The sequence below is a fragment of the Pholcus phalangioides genome, unplaced genomic scaffold (assembly GCF_987345545.1).
Source record: "Pholcus phalangioides strain wild (caught in Gottingen) unplaced genomic scaffold, Ppha-v1.0 ptg000013l_1, whole genome shotgun sequence".
NCBI lineage: Eukaryota > Metazoa > Arthropoda > Arachnida > Araneae > Pholcidae > Pholcus > Pholcus phalangioides.
The window spans coordinates 13,752,912-13,776,598 of record NW_028301606.1 but is presented as its reverse complement, the minus strand read 5'-3'; the positions used below and the strand labels follow the sequence as shown (position 1 = coordinate 13,776,598).

At 32.0% G+C, this 23,687-nt stretch overlaps 1 protein-coding gene across 1 annotated transcript in view; it reads right to left on the bottom strand.

Moving 5' to 3' along the window:
- Positions 1 to 13,873: 13,873 nt before the first annotated feature.
- Cbp53E (Calbindin 53E) overlaps positions 13,874 to 23,687 on the bottom strand; it is a 272,285-nt gene continuing 262,471 nt past the window's right edge. The window contains exons 7-11 of the mRNA XM_089240775.1: positions 23,238 to 23,293; positions 21,683 to 21,728; positions 16,853 to 16,909; positions 15,482 to 15,553; positions 13,874 to 14,421 (exon numbers count right to left, since the gene is read on the bottom strand). Of these exons, the coding sequence (XP_089096901.1) occupies positions 14,275 to 14,421; positions 15,482 to 15,553; positions 16,853 to 16,909; positions 21,683 to 21,728; positions 23,238 to 23,293 (378 nt within the window). The 3' untranslated portion in view covers positions 13,874 to 14,274. The remainder of the gene's footprint in view (positions 14,422 to 15,481; positions 15,554 to 16,852; positions 16,910 to 21,682; positions 21,729 to 23,237; positions 23,294 to 23,687) is intronic.

The following is a 23,687-nucleotide window of genomic DNA, read 5'->3' as shown; positions in this document are numbered from 1 at the left end:
TCATATATAGTAGTAATTATCATAAAATAATTTCTGAGTTGAAAAATAATGTCAATCTTTGACTTCAATAGAGAATAAAAATTCAAGTAGGCTTAGTGTAAAATACGGGAAAAACCGGGACACTTTTGCCAAAAAGTCGGGACGGCCAAAAAAACAGAAAATACCGGAACTGTCCCGGGAAATACGGGACGTATGGTCACCCTAAGCTTTAAAAGCGTGGCGAGACGCCGTGGTACACGCCATACAGAGCCATGCTCAACCCACGGCCCGTGGGGGCAAATGTGGCTTTCGGAATCATCTGATGTGGCCAACGACCAAAACCACTCAAGTGGTCCAAGATTATCAACTGTATATGAGTATACTGTGATTTGACATCATCATCATCATCATTCCCCCCACGCTTTCAAGTTTATCTCCATCTATGCCCACGACCCACTTCCAGATCCCCTGCTGGCAGGGCTGGAACTAGAGGGGAAAGTCGGGGGGGGGCAACTGCCCCTATAAAATTTAGGGGAGTGGCAGCTTTAGGTGGGGACAAAGAATATTTATAGAAATATCGAATTTTAAAGTTGGGGAGAGGCGGTAAAATAATGTTAGCCCCGAGCGGCTGAATCATGTTTGCCCCGGACTGCAAAAATCCTAGTTACGGCCCTGCCTGAGAGACTCAAGTATCCCTTGACTCCTGCGAATTACGCGACCGCAGAAGGCGGAAACTGAAGGGGTAAATGTTTACGGCGCCAACTGAAGCGGGAGTGGTGATAAAGGATTTTTACCACCAAAATATTGTTTGTTTACAGAGTGGGAAAATGTGCAGCTCACGACTCATTCCCAGATAGCTCAAGTGAACTGCGGCACATTTCAAGATTATCTTGGTGGATCGAGCTTAGACATTATTTGTAGGTAATGGCTTTTTTAAGACCTATATGCTTCCTTGGAAGGCTCAAAACGCATGCCCCTCTTGTCTTGAGGCCCGCGGGCCGTGCCCAGATGGGCCGATGCGTTAAGACGGCACTGTCGCACTCCCCAAAAGGTTGAGCACTGCTCAATTGAGCTCCCTTGCGCCATACGCTGATGTAAGGGGGATGGCAATGAGTTGCCACCATTATATTTGAAGAATTTTTTTCAACGGACTTTACGCATGTACATTTGAATATAATCAATGCTCCCACGAGATTACTGGGGAAGGGGGAAAAAATGTATTTCTCTCATAGAGTCGTCTCAAATCAAATTACTTCCTCCAAAAACATAGAATTATCTACTTATATTTTTTTTCCCTTGATTGTAATCAGTGCGGTAGCATCTTCCTGTTTTTTCCGCGATTGTTGAAAAGAAAACATTTTATATAATCCTGTGATGACCATATTTCTTTGAGGAAAAATTAACAGAAAAGCGGGATACATCGCTGATTGCGGCCAAGCATGAACGACACTGCTAATTATGGCGAAACAGCTGAATGCGTTGCATATGGTAACCTTCCTCAAACTGATTCAGTTTTACATAAAGAATTGTAACTGGTTGATGGTTCTGTTTTGATCTGATAGGTGGCAGCAGAGGGTTCCAAAAGCAGTTTCTCGAAAGTAGATTTATCAGACGTTCTTATTTTTGGGGATATATGTATGGCCCAACATCCTGCATCGGGATCCCCAGGCTGGTTACCTCCGCGAGGGCCAAAAAAGCAACGCTCTCGAAAAAAAGAGATTTCTGAGGTGTAGAAAAAGAAAATTTCTCGCCTTGCTCCACGCAAAGTAATAAAACTGACCAAAATAATTTTTTAATGAAGACTTTAATTAGACTTTTAATGAACAATTCGTTAAAAGCGAGGGGAGAGCCAATTGTTATTTGTTCTTTTTCTATCGATGATGCAGTTTTTACAGAAATAGAGGAAAGAGTTTTTTTAATTACTATAAATTTCCCGTAGAATGCATCACGTATAAACAGGTGTGCATTCCAGCCATCAACGTTAGTCGCGGGTCCAGAGTAATAAGTTGAGGAGGACAAATTAGTGCGAGCAAAGTGCATACGGTAAATACGTCCCTTATTTTACGGCGAAACCATTATTTTCAATTGTATTCCTGGTTCTTAGAAGCTAACTATTCTGCATTGGGGGGGGGGAGCCGCCCGCCCACCCCTGACTCATTACATAGCCGTCTATCAGTAATTATTTCCACTGAATTTTTAGTTATTAAAGAAATTCACACGACTTTCTGTGAAAAAAAAATACATCAAGATATCACCTGAATACAATGAATGTTAAACAAATAAGTCACTTTTTGGCTGCATTTTTCAGGTTTTCCTTTGCAGTATGTTACATCCGAATAATTTTCTAGGTTAAGAGAGTGCTTTTAGTCTGTTATATCCACAGTGTATATTTCAAGCTGGGTATGTAATAACAGAGGTTAAAAATACATGGAACTGAATGTGCCAAAACTCGAGGATTACTAAATCGTACGTTATATACACGATGTATGTTATACGTAAATCTACTAAACTATTTTCTAGGGAGCGCAGATGAGCCGTGAATTGAGCAAAGAAGCCGCTGGTGACAAAAGTTTGAGAACTACTGTTGTAGGGTAAGTGCATATGACGGGCCCCCGGGCCGAAAGGATTTCTCTGAGGTTCTACGTGGAAAAGTTTGGAAAATTTCAATCAGTTCGCATTTTTGTGAGGCTCCCAGGACGTGCCTGGATGGGCCCATGGGTTGAGACGGCACTGTTTGACTCGAGGATTTGAGAGGGTTGTACATCTGCACATACAACTTCGATATCTGTGCGGAATGACGCAGTTTAACTTACTAGGCAGATTTTTCACTATAGTGAATTTCACTCTCTATAGTGAATTTATAGTGTGAACAAAAAATGATGAGAACCGTCTCGGGGCCCGGGATGAAACTCTGGCAGCCCCACTCTTGTGGGGTTATGCCAAATTATGCTGCCGCATAATATTTAGTACTGTAAGATGACATCCAAATTCACAATAACTTCAAATTATGTACAGATGTGGATGGATCCACCCCATGTAATATACCGAAATAAACATTTTTTATTCATTTTCCTGCTTCTCAGTATTTTTCAAGCAGGCTAATGCTTTTAGTCTTTTTTATATTTCATAAATGTCAGCACGTGTTCCAATGTAACGATATTATTTGTTATTTACTCACTCAATATGCGAGAGAAAGCGTAAAAGTAGGATTGCCAGGAATTCCTAAACTTTGAAATGAAAAACACGGGTCAAAATGAAAGAGAGCTTCTAGGCACATCATCACTTAATTAACATATTTATTGTCATAAGTCATTGCACCTGATCTTATCGTGGAAGCCCCATGAAACTGAGGTGCACGGACAGGACTCGTATTTTAACTGGAGTGTTCCTTTAAAGTACACGTAAATGCTGCTACTACTACTACTCCGTAAATGCACCTCTTGCACATTCCTCTACGGAATTTATAACAAATTAATACATGTTGGAATGAGTTCTGAGTGTATATATGGATCTATCGTAGGGTTACCAGATTCGAAAACTGAGAAAGGAAGACGCCTGCACGCACTCTTAATAACGTCACCTTTCCAATTTCCACAAATATGTGTGACGAATATAGTCGGACCCCGATATAATGATAAGAAATTTCACGATAGTACCTCGATATAATGATACAATAAATGTATGAATTATCATGTATAGTATATCATAAAGTACAATTTATCATGTTTACCAACGACGCGACGCTTGGGCATTATGTACAATCGCCGGTAAAAGTGATATTTTTTTAGTACTTATTAAATTTACCAAGGACGTTTGTATGAGCACTATGCATAAGCTCCGATAAAAGTGACTAATTTAGGGAAATTTATCAAATTTACCACCAACATTTGGGTGCTATGCAGTGACGGGCTTAAGTATTTAGCGGCTGGGTGCAAAAAACAGCTTTGCGGCTCCTCTAAAGCGTGGTTCCTCAATCCTCCCAGTGCCAATGAACACCCTGGTGCTCGCCAGGTTTACATTGGCACTGAGATTGGATATCAAACTACTATTCCGTGGTCATGAAAAAAAAACCGAGTTGACAGTAAATTTCAACGACAGTGACTGCTGCTCAAGCTAAAAAAATGCAAGTGTGCCTGCCCCTAAGTACTTAAAGTTTTGGGGTCTGCTGGGACTAGAGACTCGATTATTTACCAATGGCCACAAGTAGATAGGCCTACTCTTTCAGCCCGGCAAGCATGCATTATGCCTCTCTTGTGTAATTTTGTATAGGTTTAAAAGGGGAATTTAGCAATTCCTTTGGTCCAGAGCCCAGGCATTATATCCACCTACATTATTCTTTTTGCTTGGGGGGATTTTGCCAATACCCTAGGCCAGAGGGTTCGATGCTTGAATTTTAGAAGTCTTGAATGGCCCCACACCCTCAGCAGAACCCCCTAAGCTACCATCTTTGGCGGACACCCCTTAGTGAATCGTCCCAGGCCGAAGCCTTGCCACCCCCACCCTTGTGGGGCCGTAGGTCTTGGACAGAACTTGAGCTATTTACTTTGTTAACGTTAAGTCAAATATTAAGACCGTTTAAGTAAAAATGTAAGCAAAGTATTTTTACCCCGTCTTACGACCCCTAAAATTTTACGTCCACATCCTCAGCACCTGCCCAATTCCGGCCCTGGTATTATGCATAATCGCCGGTTAAAGTGGTAATTTCTTTTATTGCTTATTAAATTTACTTACGTTGCTTGAGCACTATTCATAATCAGCGGAAGAAGTGAGAAATGTAGGGTACTTTATCCAACTTATCAAAATGCTTGGTAAGTATGCATAATAACCGGTTATCATCAGGGCCGCAACTAGGGGGGAGCAGGTATGTCTCGTGCCCCGGGCGCTGGTCCAGAGGGGACGCAAATTTTATTCAACATTACAGGGGGCGCTAAAATACGCACTTGTCCCGAGTGACGAAGCATCTAGTTGTGTCCCTGGTTATCATGTATATATGTATATAACAGCCGCATTCATCGCATTTAATCACATTTTTACCGTAACACATACTATACCTATTGCATATAAAAACCACTGGCAAATACGAGTCCCGTAAAGTTCGTTCAGTAGTGCCATCTGTTGGTGAAAGAAAAACATTCAGTTGTACAAATTTTCTTAAATCGGGGATAACGAACGGTGGGAAAGGTGATCTGAAAAACTCGGTTAAACCATCGGGAGTTAAAAGATAATAACTTAAAATAACAAAAAATTGCAAAAAAAAAAAAAAAAAAAAAAATTATGTATTATCTTACTTGTTTATATAAAATGACTTCAAATAAAATAATACTGCCAAAGCACGGAAACTTTGAAATTGGATTTGACCAACGCCCGAATTTTGGGTTTTGGCCAGTCAGTTCGCGAAGTTCAGAAAATGGTATGATTCGGGTCATCGCCAAGTTGACATATCATTTATTATCATGATTCCATCGGGTATTATCACGTTTTAATATCAATTCTTTTACGTTGATTTTTAAGAATTGTACTATCCGTCAATCTTCATGGGAGTTGAGGGGTCGTCTCCCCCCAACCCATATTTGAGAACTTTATTTAATTTTATTTATTTATTTTTTTCATTATAAATATGAATTAACAATATATTCTGAAATTCTTTTTTTTCCCATTAAATATGAATTTATATAAAGTTTGAAAGTATTTCACTAAATATGAATTCATAGATTCTCAAATTAGTTTTTCATTAATGCTGAAACTATATTTTCCATTAGTTCTGAAATTCTCTTTCCGTAACATACTTTCATTGACTGAAATTATCTTTTTATCGCATATTTTTGTAATTACTGAAATTCTTTTTCATTAAATATGAGATTTTATTAATTCTGCATTTTAAAATTGAATACGAGTTTTTATTAATGATAAAATGTTTTAATTAAATATGAAATTGTTATCGTGATTGTATTGATTCTGAAATTTTTAATTAAATATTTTTTATTACTTCTGGAATATTTGAATTAAATATCAGTTTTTATTAATTCTGATGTTATATGTATGTATATTTTTTTTCCTGAATTATAATTTTTTTTTTCAAAAGATCTGAAATTTTTGTACAGGTTCTGAAATATATTTTTTTTTTAAATTTAATCTGCATTTTCCTTGATTCCGAAATTATTTTTTCATTAAATATGAATTTTTGTTGATTCTGAAGTTATATATTTTGACCAAATACTTTCATTAACCGTTTCACTATAAGTATTTTTTAGAGGGGAAAAAATAAGTACTTTAATAAATCAACTAGAATACAAATGCCGTACATTGATAATATGCTGAAAAAATAAAAAACAAAATCGCCAGGTGTAGAAGAGATCAGAGCCGACATGTGTGTCTGATTGGTGTTTTTCAGTGGGACACATATGTCCCAGCGATATTGTAATTATCATTAAAATAATGCAGTAAACAAATGGGCTATTTTTACTCCAATCTATTTTGTGAAAGATATTAATAAAATAATGAAATTCCTACTGGACATATTTGTCCCAGTGGTAGCAGAGAAGGGTTAGTTCTGAAATTTCATTTCCATCAAATATTTTCATTAAACATTAAACATGAGTTTTTATTGATTCTGAAGTAATTTTTTCATCAAATATGAATTTTCATTTATTCTGAAGTAATTTTTTCATCAAATATGAATTTTCATTTATTCCGAAGTAATTTTCTCATCAAATATGAATTTTCATTTATTCTGAAGTAATTTTCTCATCAAATATGAATTTTCATTTATTCTGAAGTCATTTTCTCATCAAATATGAATTTTCATTTATTCTGAAGTCATTTTTTCATCAAATATGAATTTTCATTAATTCTGAAATTGTTTCTGTTATTAGTTATGAAATATTTTTCAAAAGTAATTTTGAATTTAGGGGAAACTGTTGTTCCTTGATCATAGTAAACCTTGAAACTCTTAAAATAGTTTTAACAGTATTGCTTCCTAGCTGATATCTTCGGAGTGTAAGAGATTAGAAATGCATAACCTTACAACTGTGATCGTAGTTCCAGCTCTTTGTCTGTGGCATTGACAGATTTTGCAAGTAGACACATAAAGTAAAAATATTTCATTTTTGTTTTTGTCGCGTTTCTTCTCAACGTTTCAAGCTTAGTGAACTATATTTAGTAATTAGCTATGCATGCGTCTGATAAATTGTACCTCAGTCCATGGGCTCAATCATACCAAGAATCATAAAAAAGAAAGTTATTAATATTTTTCATAAATAATAGAGTATCGTGTAATTTGAAACAAAAAAAGATATCGTGCACCTTAGAACAGTATAAAACTTAAAACTTTCCCAAAGGTAAACTGGGAAAATTAAAAGTTTAAGTCGTGTAATTTAAGTCAGAATACCCATCTTCAACTAGTGTTTTTTTTTTTTTTTTTGCTTTCAAATACAAGTTATATCTTAAATTTTAATTCTATACCTTTTCCCTTATAAAAACTTCAGCTATATCCATTTCTTCTTTTCTATTCACCTTCAGTTATTTCCTACTCAAATTTTTTGGGGAAAAACTTTTGCATAACCATGGATGGTAAGAACTTTGAGCACTTGTGAAACTTAACGTGTACACGCACTGTCCTCGTGTAAAGTATCGCTAAATAAAGTGTTTTTCCACCCGTTATTGGCTTGTCATTTCTGCATCTTCGTTTATCCTCCAGCTAATCAGGTTGAGGTTTCCGGTCATACATTCCTGTGTGATTCTGCTTTGTTTTTGTGTTTTCTATCTCCCCTAAAAGTTTGTACGTTGAGTTTTGAATCACCCTGTATATATTAATAATTAAATTTATGTCATTATTTTGTATTTTTAATTTCAATATATGATTTATATTAAAAGAAAATTATTTATTATATTATTTTTCCTGTAACGTTTGTATTTCTTTAGCTTTGTAATTTTATCCTGTTTCAAGGTACAGCATGTATACATACTTCAAGGTACAAGACCCCCCTCGTTTAGCATTGGAACATTTTTGCCTTTAGAAAAGCATATTTCATGATTACAATTAAGAAAAAATTTAATTTGAAATCTATAAGATGTTTTCATCTAGCATACAGTTACTAAAATGGAATTTAGTGAAGTTTTATGGTAAAAATTGACTGAGAAAAAAAAAGTTTGAGAAATAATGTGCCAAGGTGTGCCAGTGGTAATCAAGAGTAACAAGGTGTACCCTTCTTCTTTTACCAATGCCGGAATACATTTCTTCATAATTGATAAGTTTTTTTTAAATTCATTTCCATGAATTCTCTAACGAAGCGTTTTCGTCAGTAAACCACTAAAGTAAAGTCTGAGGGCGACATGTGGCCCGCAGCTATGAGTTGAAAACTTCTGCTTTAATGAGACAAATGAATTGAATTCTAGAACAAATGAAACGCACAAAATTTTATGGCCATATTGTAATTTTATTCTATCAACGTTTCCGAATGAACAATAATTCCAACATTTATAACAAGCGACGTCCAACATGATTATAATATTTAGCATCCGGTTCAAACAAATACAACATGCATTACTTTGCTACAGATATTTTTTTTTTCTACATTGAAGACATCATTTTCTTTCTGGTATTAAAAGGGAAAAAAAACACACAGAATGAAACACAACTTGAAACAAAAATTATGTCATTATTATTCAGTGATGATCTGATACATTTTGATCAGGGATCAATGAATCGTGACTGATAATCACGCTAGGGTTCATCCTCAGTATTGACGCTGCTCATTATAACGGGAATACACTAAAGAGCCAAAATTTAGAGAAGCTGTCGTTATATAACAAATGAAATAATCAGAGGTGAAGTTAACGCTATATGCATTACATCCATAAAACATATTTGATTTTTTTTTTCAAAAACGTATGTAAATTAGTACCGTTAGAATATTTTTAATTGAAAAAAAAACATCAACACAGCAATTTAATTAACTGAATTTATTTTTAGTTAGCTCAAATAGTTAATTAAGGGTAAAATATACAGTTTGCTTTGGTTTTATTTTTATCTATAAACACATAAAATTTTGCTCAGTAAAGTTAAATAGTATTCACCCTGTATTTTATTTCCAATTCCCTCAATTTGTGCGATTTTATAAATTTCTGAAAAAACAAAATTTCAGTATTTCAAAAAATTGCACCGACAGGGAAACAACAAGATAAAAAAAAAGTATTTTATTTATATAGCCGTATTTTGTGTACTGAAATGACACTGAAAGATGTACTTTCTAAAGTATCAAAACAATTTAGAAAAAGAAATTCGTGTAATGAGTTTTCTGTCCGTGTATTTTTTTACCATGTAAATTTAAATATACACAGGACTACAGATGGTTAACGGAACTGGAGTCCGTTTTATGTCCACACAAAATGCTATGACAGTTGTTTTTTTGAGTAAAGTTTTAAGACCGTCATGTATAGTTTGCAATTAAATTTTTTTGCCTACAAATAAATCATCGAAGATAAGTCGGGTTTCATCTTTGTTAATACTGGAGAAACGAAAGTCTCTGAATGAACTAATTTGACTCGAATAAAACTATCTACAAGACCTTGTTTCAGAAATCATAATAATCACTCTTTCAAAAGTCTCTGTCAAAAATATCATTTATTTCACTGTATTCTATTCTGTAATTTTAATTACGTTTAATATATTTTATTTTCATGTATAAAAGAAATTTCAAATATATTTTGTATGTAGGCTCCAAAATCCAATTTTTCTGCCCTGCATATGTGATGCGTATATTCTTTCAAAATTCTAAACAGCACATTGACATATGCAGTGCCGGAACTGAGGTGAGACAGGGGGAACAACTGCCCGGGGTGGCAAAATTTAGAGGGCGGCCGTTTTAGATGGGGACAAACAACATTGTTATAAAATTATCGAATTTTAAAGGTGTTTGGGCAGCAAAATTCTGTTTGTCCAAGGCGGCAAAAGTCCTAGTTACGGCCCTGGACATGTGTGACTCTAATATTTTGGCTCTTGAGTGTGCGAAAATAGCAGAGAGGGTAAAATGCAAAGCAAAATAAAACTTAGACTGAAAAAGTACTGTCTTGTGTAATTTGAACTCAACTGTATTCGCGAAGCATTTCAATGCTTTCAGGAGTCTCGGAGAGTGCAGCTGAACTCCAGTTTAAAATGAAAATTTTACAACATAATATTTTTTCATTCTTCTCTTATTGCTTCATAAATATTCAGTAATTTGATTTTTAATTCATTATAAACATTAGTTAATAATAAAATGAACATGTCAGGCAACAAAATATACGTGAAACAGTCCAGTAAAACAAAGAAATTATTGGGAAAATCCAATAAATTAAGGGGTGAATAAATATCTTTATGAGATAACAACATACACATATGATAGTGATACAAACAAAAAAAAGTAATACTAAAATATAAGAATTTTCTTAGAGGAATATCTACACATATTTATTGACTAAATTGGTTAAGAGGAGTAATTAGGAAAGAATGAAAATTTTTTTGGGAGGAAAAAGCACTGTGGATTTTTACAATATTTTTCCCGTTCATACGTGGGTTTTTTATTGCGAAAATTATTTCAACCCAAACATAAAATGAACTGAAAACTATTGTGAAAGCTTTTTTTTTTCTTGTATAACAAGCTGAGTTTATCTGACGTCGTCTTTTCTTTACGAAATTGAAGTGAATTCGAAACATGAACTCAAAATATATACGAAAGAAAAAGTTAGATCCTCAAAAAGGAATATCTCAATTGAATTAAAAAAAAATCGTATTCAATAGACATATTAGTTCATCTTTTAACAAAATAAAAATAATAATAATAAAATGAGGAAAATTAACATAATGACTAGTGACCTTTCGAAGAAGCTTGTTCAGTTCATCAGCCGTCAGTATTAATCTGTTATGCTCACATAATTATATCATCTGCTCTAGTAGATTAAAAATATTGAATGAAAATCTCGTTGCAATCTCGACCGCTAAAGATCTCTCTCAACTACATCATAAAATATTTGATTAAACATTTCCATTCGTTAATTCGAACGATGATTAAATGCATCATTTAAAGAGAGTTTCACTATTAACATTAATTTAAAAGTATTGATTTTATATGTAAGTATATTTCTCTAGTTCTTTGCCTATTTGTTTGGATGACAACATATAATCACAGATAGAGTAATGTCATATAAAGCTTGACTTTGTTAAACAACAATCCATGTCGCTTATAGAATGAATATGTTATTAAAATTGAGGTTGTGTGTTAAGCATATGATTATCTTTATATTTTTATAACTAAACCTTTGAAGGTTAAAAATGGAAGTCAATCTGGATCTCATTTGTATAAGTTAAATACCGAAATATTTAAATAGTAATTTCGATTATATCTGGAACGTAGAACTTTTGTGATGAAACATGCAGTTGAACTTGGTTAATTCGAAGTCCAAAGTCACTGGAAAAAAGTTCGAATTATCAAATTAATCTATCTTGGATCTGTAAAATGACAACAAATTGGAATTTAATTATCAACATTCACATAGGATAATAGTTACACATTTTTAAAATTTTATCATCAGTTACGAAACTGCTTCCCAAATTTTAATAATTGATAATTATAATAATTGATCTTAGATGTTACATGATTCCATTGTTTCTGAAATCAGCATCGCTGCATGATTTCTTGACCATGCTCAAAGCCTCGCGATCCGTCACACAAGTATTTTCAAAATTTTGCTTATCATTCTTATAGTATCAAGAAAATATACTTTCATCAATGTTTGTGCAATTTTTACTTTCTGATACTTCCAAACTCTGAATGATGATAAAATAAAATTCAGATTTTGAAAGGTACACTTTGATCCATAGGTTGAACAACATAATCGGTATCAAGCGGTACATATTTTCGATGCACTCCAGCTGAACAATGCACATTAACTCATCAAAGAAAGAGTAAAGAAAAACGGAATTTTCAAATTTTTGTCTTTAAAGATTTGTTTTTTAACAACTTAAGAATAATAAAGAAGATATATTATTAAGAGAATAATAAAGTTGTAGAAATTTCTCAAACTAAATTTTTTCTCATACAAAAAAAAAAAACCATTATTTCTTTTTCTCTAACTTCGAATTGTCCAAAACCTTCGAAAAAAATTCGAATTAAACAAGAAATTTTAGCATTTCAGATAGAAAACTCTTAAGGGGAGTTTGTAAGCGTTCGAATTATCTAAAATTTGAATCAACCAAGATCAGATTAGCCAAGCTCTACTGTGGAGAAACTGATTAGAGACATATAATTAATGAAAGTAATCGAAATTTTTTCTCTTGGATGTGACTCACGTTGTCATCCAAACAACCCAGCACAAAAGAAAGAAAATGAATTTTAAATTCCGATATTCCTCTCTCCTAATAATAACTCTTCGTAACTTTCTAAATACTCTTATAAGTAGAAAAGTGAAATATTTGTATGTATACATATATAGGAGGATAATTTTTTTTTGATATGAAGGTATGGGATATGGCAATGGTGTTGAAAGCATAGTCACGTATCAGATCTATATTATTAAATTTCCCATGGTGACAATATTTATTCTTCTTTGAAAATATTTATTTTTTATTATTTTTTATTATGGTATTTATTATCATAACCGAGAGGATGTTAAATTAGAGATATCAAGCATCGCGACACTAATCTAGAGCATATTATTACTTTTCAAATAAATTTGTCACCTTTGGGAAACGACAGATGCAAATCTGCTAGCTACAGACAAAATCACGACATCAAGAAGAGTCAGCAGCGTATTATTCAGCGTATCAATTATCATTCATCGTTGATCATATATCTTAAACAGTAATTAATGTTAAGAATTTATATTAGTACACATTGGTGCCTAAGACCCGTAGCAGTACTACAATGCTATATAAGATATTATCGGTTTAATTATGAAGTTATTTACATTTCAAAGCTAATATATATATTACATCTTTCAAGAGCCAAATTATTAGATACATATGTATTATCTAAGTCATTTTGATTTGTATAATCTTTGGCATAAGGAATTTGATCGTTGAGAAATAGTATCTTCATTTCTTATATATTTCAATTGAAAGACATTCGGAGAGATTATGAAAGAAAAATTTACTAAGACGATATAAATCAGTAAATTTCACCAGTTCCTAAACAGAAATTTAAGTTTATTTCCAATATAAAATTATCAAATGAACAAAACATGGAAATGGAAAAATTCATTGATTTAATATTAATAAAAATTTCCGTTCTTTGAAAATTATATTATGACGAAAAAATATATATATTAAAAAATCTCTCTTCAACTTAATATTATTTCATCTTATTTCATTATTTATTTATTTCATTTTTCTTCCGATAAATAGAAATAAAATATTCAAATAAAAATAAGGAATGAATTCTAAATGAAATATTTTCAAGCACCATATATATATATAAAGAAACGCAATTGTACAAATTGAAACTAGAAAATAAGAATTCAAAGTCCGAAAATCAAATATTTATATAATAATTTACGTCTCAAATATTAAACAAGTATTTATGCATTTTTATTTCTTGGTAATATTCACTAGTATATTAAATCGATGTATTAATTCTGAGATTAAAAATCAGCAAATATTTATATCGAAATGAAAGTATAAATTCAAATATAAATCAAATTTTCTTTACAAAAACAAAAACAAAAAAAGAATTCAATCATTCGTATGTATTTAAAAAAAATTATTATTTAGAAAATTTAGCACCGATTTTTCTTTCAAAATTTAAATTATTCAGTTGCTGTTATCTTTATTAATAATACGCCACTGACTTCAGCACCTGAATAGATTCTCAATCAGTATAAATTAATATAACAAGCTCCATTTTTCTTCCTCCTTTTTTTTCGAACAAAGTTCTTCATGATAAATGTAGTCAATTATTATTCATTGACACAATCGAGAAAATTCGTATATACTATAACTACACAATATAGTTTATTCATTCATTTATTTATTTATATTTTTTGCACAAACACACACACACACACACGTCACGAACAAGAAGACAAAAATGAACAGTATTTTTCTTAAAATTTAGGGAGGGGAAAAAACAAGTTGAAAGAATAAGTAGTACATTTTTAAATATATATATATTTTACCTGTTCGTTATAATATATATTTTTATTTAACGTATATGCGTGTTTACTTTAATTTCCGATGCAAATTGTGTTGTAATAGTAATAGCTGATGTGTTCTTTTTTTTTTTCTTTTTGGAAGCGAAGAATCGAGGAATCGAAGCAAAAATTTTATTTGCCATCTTCCTCCTGGGCATGTTTTGCCAACGCGAGCAAGATCATGGTCAGCTCTTTCTTGTTGATTTTGCCATCCTTGTTGAAATCACATCCTCGCAAAATGGCTTCCTGAAACTCTTCCAAGTCCCGGGCATCATAATCCTGATCATCATAAATAAAAACAAAAAAATTATATTTTCTGTGTAATTCATATTCTGTAATATATTTTTACAAACTTTTATTGTGTTTTGGCAGAAACTCTGTATTGAAATACGTGAACAGAACAAGTCATAGTTGATAAGGTTTTCGCGGCCATCATTTGATGAAAATTGTTTGTTCGGGTTCAAAGACCGTCGTCCCTTTGAGTTAGTTCTCAACATTTCCCCAACACTAGTGGTTGGCATCATCAGGAGAATTGATAAAACTGGATCAAAGTCGATTTTTATCAATTCTCCTGATGATGCCAACCACTAGTGTTGGGAAACGTTGAGAACTAACTCAAACGGACGACGGTCTTCGAACCCGAACAAGCAATTTTAATCAGAACAAGTCATATTCGGTTATAACGACATCAAAAATGACGCGAAATTTTGTCGTTATAATTGAATTGTTGTTAAAACGGAGATTGATGTTTTCAAAACCATTTAGGTATGAAAAATATAATCGGATTAAATTTACTGTTTCTACATAGTTCGGCAAGGAACAATACAGGAAACTGGGATCATAAATACGATAAAAAATACTAATAAAAAATATTGACAATTCGGTGAAATTGCATACAGCAAGTCTATTTCACGAAAAAAAAAAAGATGAACATGAAAAATATATACAGGGTGATTATAATAGAAGTTGTACTCTGAGTAGTGTTGTACTCCCGTGTGTACGGTGTGCGTGCGTGCGTGCGTGTGTGAGAGAGTAGTTTTTTTCAAAAACTGAATTATCTGAATACAGCCAAATTTTTAGGATATCTTTCTGGAGATTTCTTCCCAGAATTGATTCGAGCCATGAAGATGTAATCAGTGGTGTATTTTTTTAAAGTCTGTGCATGTGAATGTGAGCCTTTGAAAAAAGTCTTAGTATCAGGCAAAGGATTTCCATTTTGGTATATGTTTGATAAATCAAAAAATGCCCAAATTTTTTTTTCTTTACATTTCAAACGCCACTGTAAATTATTAAGGAAAAAAAACGTAATTAAAAAATTATATCTGTGAAACGTTGTTACCTTTTTCACAAGCTCCAGTAGGTCTTTCAGAAACCCTTTCAGTTCTTCGTTCTCGATTGTTCCATTTCGATCCTGAAAAACGCAATGCGAAAAACCAATTTGAAAAATTCCGTTTCATATTAATGCAATTTATTTATGCGAGTTCAAAGTGTAATTATAATGTGCATTCTTTGGAAATAAATACCAATTTCGCGGGTTAACAGATTCTTTTTACTTATGAATGGAAAAAAAATATTACAAAAATATATAACATTTTGATCTTTCTGGAAATTCGTCAATGATAAAAAATAAAACAAGTTCTCTTAGAAATTCGAAAAGAATGAATTATATCTTTTTTGTTTCTCGAATATATTGGCTAAAATAAGACTATTTCTTTAAAAAAATATGTATGCTATATTTAAAGTTTCCTGATCAAAATAAATTTGATAATAAGATTCTTGCCAATGTTATTAAAAAATATTTTAATGGTTTTTGGATATTAGGAATCCAATTAATGGTAATTATCCTGATGAAATTCTTAGACTAAAATAATATCATCAACGAAGACATGTATATATTAATTCAATCAAAACAAAAAATTTGTTGAGCTCTTTCATGAAAGTTGATAAAAACATTATGATAAAAAAAAAGGCTTGAAACTCAAAAATGATGAACTTTTCAAATAAAAAAAAACTAAAAAAAGTGATTTTAAGGTATTAATAATTACCACCATAAAAAAATTGATCAGCCATCGCAGGTTCAATTTCTTTAACCCTTTCAGACCCGACCATTCATTTTTTGGAATTTTCAAAATGATTTTGCTATTTTTGATACGCAAAATCTGCATTAAAAACATAAATGTCAGCGAATCTTTATTTTTTTTTCTTTAAATTTTCAATTATTATTTTTTTTTTCTCTTTGTGAAGAAAGAATCCATTTCGTTGAAATTTTTCAGCCATGATGATGCAGAATTTATTCATCTTAACATACAATTTTTCCCAGAATTTTATTACTAAATTTTATGTAATAAGACACTTTTTCCCGGGAGCACTTTCTCCTGGAAGGCATCTTGAAAACCTCACGAAACTTCAGCTTTAAATGCTGCCCTCTGATGAAAGCCCCCGAAGTTGATATTCACCACGTTTCTAACTAAAAACTTGCACAATCCTTCATATCAGCATTCAACTCTCTCAGAGTTTGATTTAATATATATATATATATATATATATATATATATATATATATATATATATATATAGTGAGAAAAAATGCAACCTCCACATCTGTGCATGCAGGGTCTGAAAGGGTTGATGTCATAAAAAATACAAACATAAGTACCGTACATAAAGATACACACATAAATCAATTAGAAAATGTGAATCATAAACAAACCCGATCATAAAGGTTGAAGACCCTCTCTATATCCTCTCTAGTCAATTTACTGGCGCCCTGAAATTGCAATGAAAAGAACAATAACGATAAATATGTCAGTTACAAATGATATGCAATTATTTGCGTGTTTAAAAAAAATTCCACTTAAAATTGATGTATTTTAGTCTTAGTAACAATTTTTCTTTTCGAACGAGATACAATAAATAAAACGTCATTGATAATAATGAGAGGCAGGAATTTCCATGATGTGTCGAGATAAATCACATAAATGAATCACGCAGCAATTTTTTTTTTTTGCTAGGAGAAAAGCTCTCGCGATGAAATATGATAGAGTGAAACTGATAAAATTAATACAAAAGCATTCATAAATTGATAGAACATAAAGCTTTAGGAATGAATACTCGTATCAGTCAAGATTATAACGATGTCAAAAATGTTTCCATTTTATCTATTCAATTTCTGAAATACTGTTTAATTGTTTTTAAAAAATATTATTAAATATGTTCTCCCTGGTTCAAAAACTAAAATAAATACAGTACATCAGCGTTTCTTAATCAACACACAGTTGTTTCTCGATCTTCACAATGGTCCGCGGACAGACTTGATAACTTAATTCTAATAGAATGCAAAATTATTCAACTATGAAACTGATATTATTATCCTTGGATCTAACTAGACCTTCATGCTTCGGGTGAACATATTTCATCGAGAAAAATACCGGAAATTGCGATTAAAATTGCACAACATGTCATTTTCAGATGAAATTGTCAATTATTGCTGAAACTTTTGAAAAGAAGGGCTATTTAGAATCGCAGTAAAAAGAAAGAAAATGCATTTTTCACTAAAAAAAGTTTAAATCTGGTGAGCACAAATTTAATTAAAGAAAAATTCGGGAAATTTGTATCTTGATTACGACAAAATCATTAATTGTCACGATACGGAAAAATCACCAATTATTACTAAAATGGCTGAAACGTCATTAAATAATTGACGATAAACATCATTATCGTCACCAATGGGAGGTAAGTGAGGGTGATACTGGAAATCACAGGGAATAGCAATTTAAATGGGGGGAAAATGTTGAATAAGTTATATAAGAAATATGTGATATGAATGAGATGAGCCAAGCTATCCATCGTTAAGACAACCATAATCTTTTTATGAACAGTGCATTGTATATTGTCAATTATTTTCGAGATATATTCTTTGTTGTGGACATCTTTTCATCAGCCACCTCGTTGGGCAACTTGCCTGATGTGGCTTTTGTGTTTGTATGAATATATTCAGGTTTAGTCATAATTATCATAGCATTAGTTGAAAAGTTAGATAAAAATTACCTATATTTGTGCAGTTTCAGTAAAGACAACAGATTTAACTAAATCTAACAATTTAGATTCATTGAAACAACGAAGCAATAGTACAAAAAAATTGATCCAAACAGAATTTAAAGAATATCCGATAAAATATACGGGTCTTACAGTCGCACTACTCAGTGATCCATCGAAATGTTTCTGACATTTTACGGGTCCTTGGGTGTGAAAAAGTGGTATTCCATATTACCTTAACTCCCAATATAGGTATAAGTCTACCTATATAAATCAATGAATTGTATCGAATATTTTGAGAATGATAAATTTAATGGCGTCTTCTCCTATCATAGATAAATTTTCTATATGATTGGTAATTTAATGATTAGAGAGATTAGATGAATAAGTATTAACTTTTGTAACAAAAATTGAAAAATAATTCAAGAATATTATTATAATTTTAGAAACTTAATTACAATTTTTGTTAATTTTTCCATTTGAATATCCATGAAATGCACAAATTTGTAAACAAAAATGGATTATAAAAAGAAAAATGAATAATCTATAAGAATATATATAGTGCAGCTTTTTTTTTTAAATGCAGTGCGAACCTCTAAGAATACTACATTATTTATCTATGCGCTAAGACGCGGTAATCCATTCTCCGCCATTAATTACGAAAGTCATGCGAGCAATGCATAATAAAAATTGATTGAATTAGTTAAATAAAAGAAAGGTTTTTATTTTTCCTCTAAAAGAATTTTTCAATAGTGAAAACAAACAGTATGTACCGAAATCCTCGTGAATTATCTACAGAAAAGCAGTGCTTGAATGACATTTCAAGATATTTGATCATTCGCATGCTATACTAAAAAAATAACTAAGATTGTGTGCACTTTCCAAGAAATATTCATTCACATTATATAAATATAAAATGCTAATGCTTGTAACGAAAAGTGCTAACAATAGCTTTCGCTGCAGACTTTGTGAAGGCGATAGATTAATGAAGTGTCACTACAGTAGAACCTCTCGATAACAGACACCCATGGGACCCAAAAATTTTGTCCGCTAATAACGGGGAGTGTCCGCCGCTAATGGGGCGATACGATATACGGTAGAACATCGTTTATACGACTTTCACATTTACAAAAATCCAAATACAAATACAAATATAAATACAAATATTTATGTGATCCATTATTTTGGCTCCAGTCGCGATTGGTTCCTATACATTTTGATGTTAAATTGATGTTAAAATGTATATATTTCTGTGTGTGTGTGTGTGCATAAGTGATACCGGTGGTTATGCATAATCACCAATCATCTCAATAAAGAAAGTTTTATTAACACACATTGCTTTTATCGGTGATTATGCGTAATTCTCAAATAAAGTTGGAAAATCTGATAAATATGGAAAAATTTATAACATTTCTTCTCTTCATTAAACAAATTAATTACTTTTACCCGTACATGATGCACTACACGTATTTCGCAACAAAAATTAAATTAATTAAAATAAGTGTGAAGAGAGAAGATAAAACATTCTCATAGCAATATTATCAATCTCTAAGGTTGGCTTTCTTCACACGTTATCAACAAACAAAACCAACATTACCATTCCAATTCACCATCTTGGACCATGATTATGTTAATATAATTAAGTAATTAATTGATGGTTTATCATGTTTACCAACACGAGCTTGGAATCAAACATAATCTTGGTTGAATATGATAAATGCTCGGTTTATCACCAAAATTTAATAAACTAGAGTTTGAAAAAAATTATAGTTTGATTTTACTGTCCGCTATGACGAAGTGGATGAACTTTTTTAGCACAAGTATAGATGTTTGTCCCGGGTAATCGAATGCATTTTTGCTTTTCGTCGTGAACCGAAGACACCCAGGGACCCGAATCAAACAAGAGAGTCCAAATTATTAAATGTTTTCACCAATTATGAAATTTTTTCGTTAATTCTGAATTTTCATAGGTGTCTGGAATTATTTCATTCATTAATTTTGAATTTTCATCCTGCGCAGCTAGAATTATTTCTTCCATTAATTCTGGAGTTATTTCTTTTACTTATTTTTCATTAATTCGAAACTTTAATTAATTTTTGTGGTAATTTACTTGTGTCGTGTCACTTTATATATATGTCGATATTTTCCAGCATTCCTTTATATTCTGTAAATGTATGTATTTTTGTATGCTGTTTCCCTATTTCCTAAAATATATCGAATCGGGGACTATGGACGCCCCAAAATTGCTTACGTCCCTGTCCCTGCTATCAATTCCACACTGGAGCCTTTTAAGCGTTACAATGACTTCACATCTACGACTTCACAAAGTCATTAAAGCAATACACGTAATCGGAAGCAGAATAATTACATGATTGCGAAAAAAAGTGATGTAATACAGTGAAAATATCGAAAAAGATTGACAAATATTCAAAAATTCGGAAAAGAAAAATGTATAGGAAGTGCACAGGCAGAAGAAATAAGCATCGTAAAAAGATTGAAATCGCCCTAAAAAGGTAGCAATATGAACTACTAGTAAAAGAAATAAAAAGTGATCTATATATGACTAAATACTGTCTCTTACCTCCACCATTGGCTGAAGTGAATCAGAAAAACAAATGTGAACAAATTGTTTTCAGCAATATAGATTTAAAATTAATATAAGAATAATGATGATTATTATTACACAAATTTTTTTTTTCCACAAAACTGGACTTGTATTTATTAATTACTTATTAAAGTGTACACAATATTCAAAAAGTGCTGGTTTCAAGATAAACGAAATTGATACTTTATTTGAGTTTGGTGCATCGGTCCATAGAAAAAAATCAAGCTCAAAAACATATAAAGTGAGAAATGTGTGAGAGATATTAGATTGTGTAGGAAAAACATTCAAATAATTGAAAAAAATATAAATATCGAATTATGTGTTAAATACTGTGTACATTTTCATTCTTCGTGCAATCAAATGTGAAAGGGATTGCCAAAATGAAGCATATAAGGTTCGAAGTTAAATAATGATATATATATATAAAATATCATAGTTTACACTACACTTTTCAAAAACATGAATTCATATTTTACATGCGAGTACCGCAATTGGAATTTAATTAAATTTATTACAAAATTATGTGATCGTTATTTTGTTCATTAATTTGAAAAATAATTGAAGTTATGAATAAAAATATACAGCGTGCATAGCTAACATCATGAACAGCAAATTACTGAGAACCGTTGATCCTAGAGATATAACTACAATTAGAAAAAATATCCAAATAACGTGTAGTACTCAGATACGTCTAGGATCAACGGTTCACCAGCAATGTACGGTGTAAGGAGTCAGCTATGCACCCTGAATAAGTTACCGGAATATATAACATAACAATTAAAGTAAGAATATACATTTAAGTACGCGATGTACAATGTTAATGTTTCAAGGATATGAAATGAAGTTTCATTTGATTTATTTAAAGTTATAGATACGTAATAAAAATAATTTGATTCTTACTTTAAAGGCTGAACGGCATAGGAAGTTCTCTTTTACTGGCAGCAATCTGTATAAAAAAGTAGGTGCGAAATTTTTCTATTTAATACGGTTTTATAATGATCATAATCAGAATAAAGCAGGCGATATACATATATATACATATAGAGTCATATCAGTCCATGGTGTTTTTTACATGTCATACAATGCAGTTATAGTAATTTTCAATATTTTCTGGAAGGCATGTTTTTGCTTATAAAATGTTGTTTTTACCGGTTTATATTGGTTATGGGCAAAAGTAACTGAGCAAGACACCATTTTTTATAGGGAATAAATATATAAAATATAGACGTTGTGTGAGAAAGAGCCTGAAATGACTGAGAATGCTTCCGGGTGCGTTTTTTGTTGCGGTGAAAAAAATTCCCCTTATTGTATGCGGTATCATGTTATCTTGCATTTCGCACGGATATCGAAATTCTGTGCGCAGAGAAATAACAGGTCTGCGCAGGTGAAACAAAAAAGAATGTGTCCCCTTCATCTGGAAAAAATAGATCCCTCGTACCACCAAAATAAAAAAATTTATTCAGCTCAGCAGGATTTTTTAAGTAGGCTGATGTTTAGTATTTTTTTTAATATATCATAGATGGCATAGCGGGTTTCAATAAGTAAAGATAATGTATATTATTTATTATTTACGTACTCAATATGCGTAACCCCGATATAAAGAACTACCATTTAGCAAATTCTTCGACGTAACGAATTTTTATGAGTTCTTGGGCTTATAAAATCATACCCGCAATTAACAAACAGATTCCACAATTCGACCCCGATCGAAGTTCGATGTGGTGAATTTTTAGAACATCCTGTGCGAAAATGTTATTCGTAACTCCTATATAACTATCTTTCTCGATTTTATTTGATTCATTAAATCGGGATAATACTTATCTGGTAAGTCAAACATATTAGGATTTTTTCATTTTCATCAATTTCACCAGGGTGTCGTGCATCATAAGTAAAGGTGATAAATTTCAAATATTTATCAAATCAACCAGGTACGTTTGGGCACCATGCATAATCACCGGGAAAGGTGATAAATTTATCAAACTTACGAAGGCGATTACGCATAATAACCGATTTATCACGTTCACTGTAACATATATATTAAAACATTTTGAACACCTTGGCCTCTTTAGCCCCGCCTAGCATTTAGTGATTATGGCCAATGAGAGTAACCCTCCTCCATGTTGAAATCATTTGTATAGAATGAAATAACGCAACCGGGGCTATTATTAAGATTTTTTTCCACACTATATATTCACTATAGCGGAGCCCGTAAAAATTCTGGCCTTGGGCTACCAAAGATATCGGCCTAGGGCCCTGTTGAACGATTTGGGGGGGGGCATGGGGGGGTGTGAACGATGATGGTTCAACCACTAGTGTTAGAGAAACATTAATGAGACCAACTGGAATCCGCAACTCATTAGAAAATAATAATTTCTATGATGAGATGGGCCGTGAAAACAAGATCAGTTACTCATCAGATCATTTCACAGCTAAATAAAAGACGCAAATTACATACTTTGCCATTTCACTGAGTTGAAGCTTCCCATCCTTGTTGCTATCGAAAATCTGGAGCTATAATTAGAAATATAAGCAAACAAGCAAAATAATTAAATCATAATGCATAATGATACGAACATTATTATATTATTAACATTCGTTTCAATACACAATATATCTGTTACGTGGTAAATGTTATAACTCCCGTTATTATGTATAATAACCGGTTATAATGCATAATCCTCGAGCATTTTGGTAAGCTCGGTAAATTTCTCTAAATTAATCCCTTTTACCGGCGATTATGCGTAGTGCCCAAGTGTCGTTGATAAATTTAATAAGTAATAAAAACTTATCTCTTTTATCGGTGATTATGCGTAGTTCCCAAGCATCGCGTTGCTGGTAAACATGATAAATCATACTGTATGATATACTATACATGATACACGTATTGTATCATTGATCGTAAAAT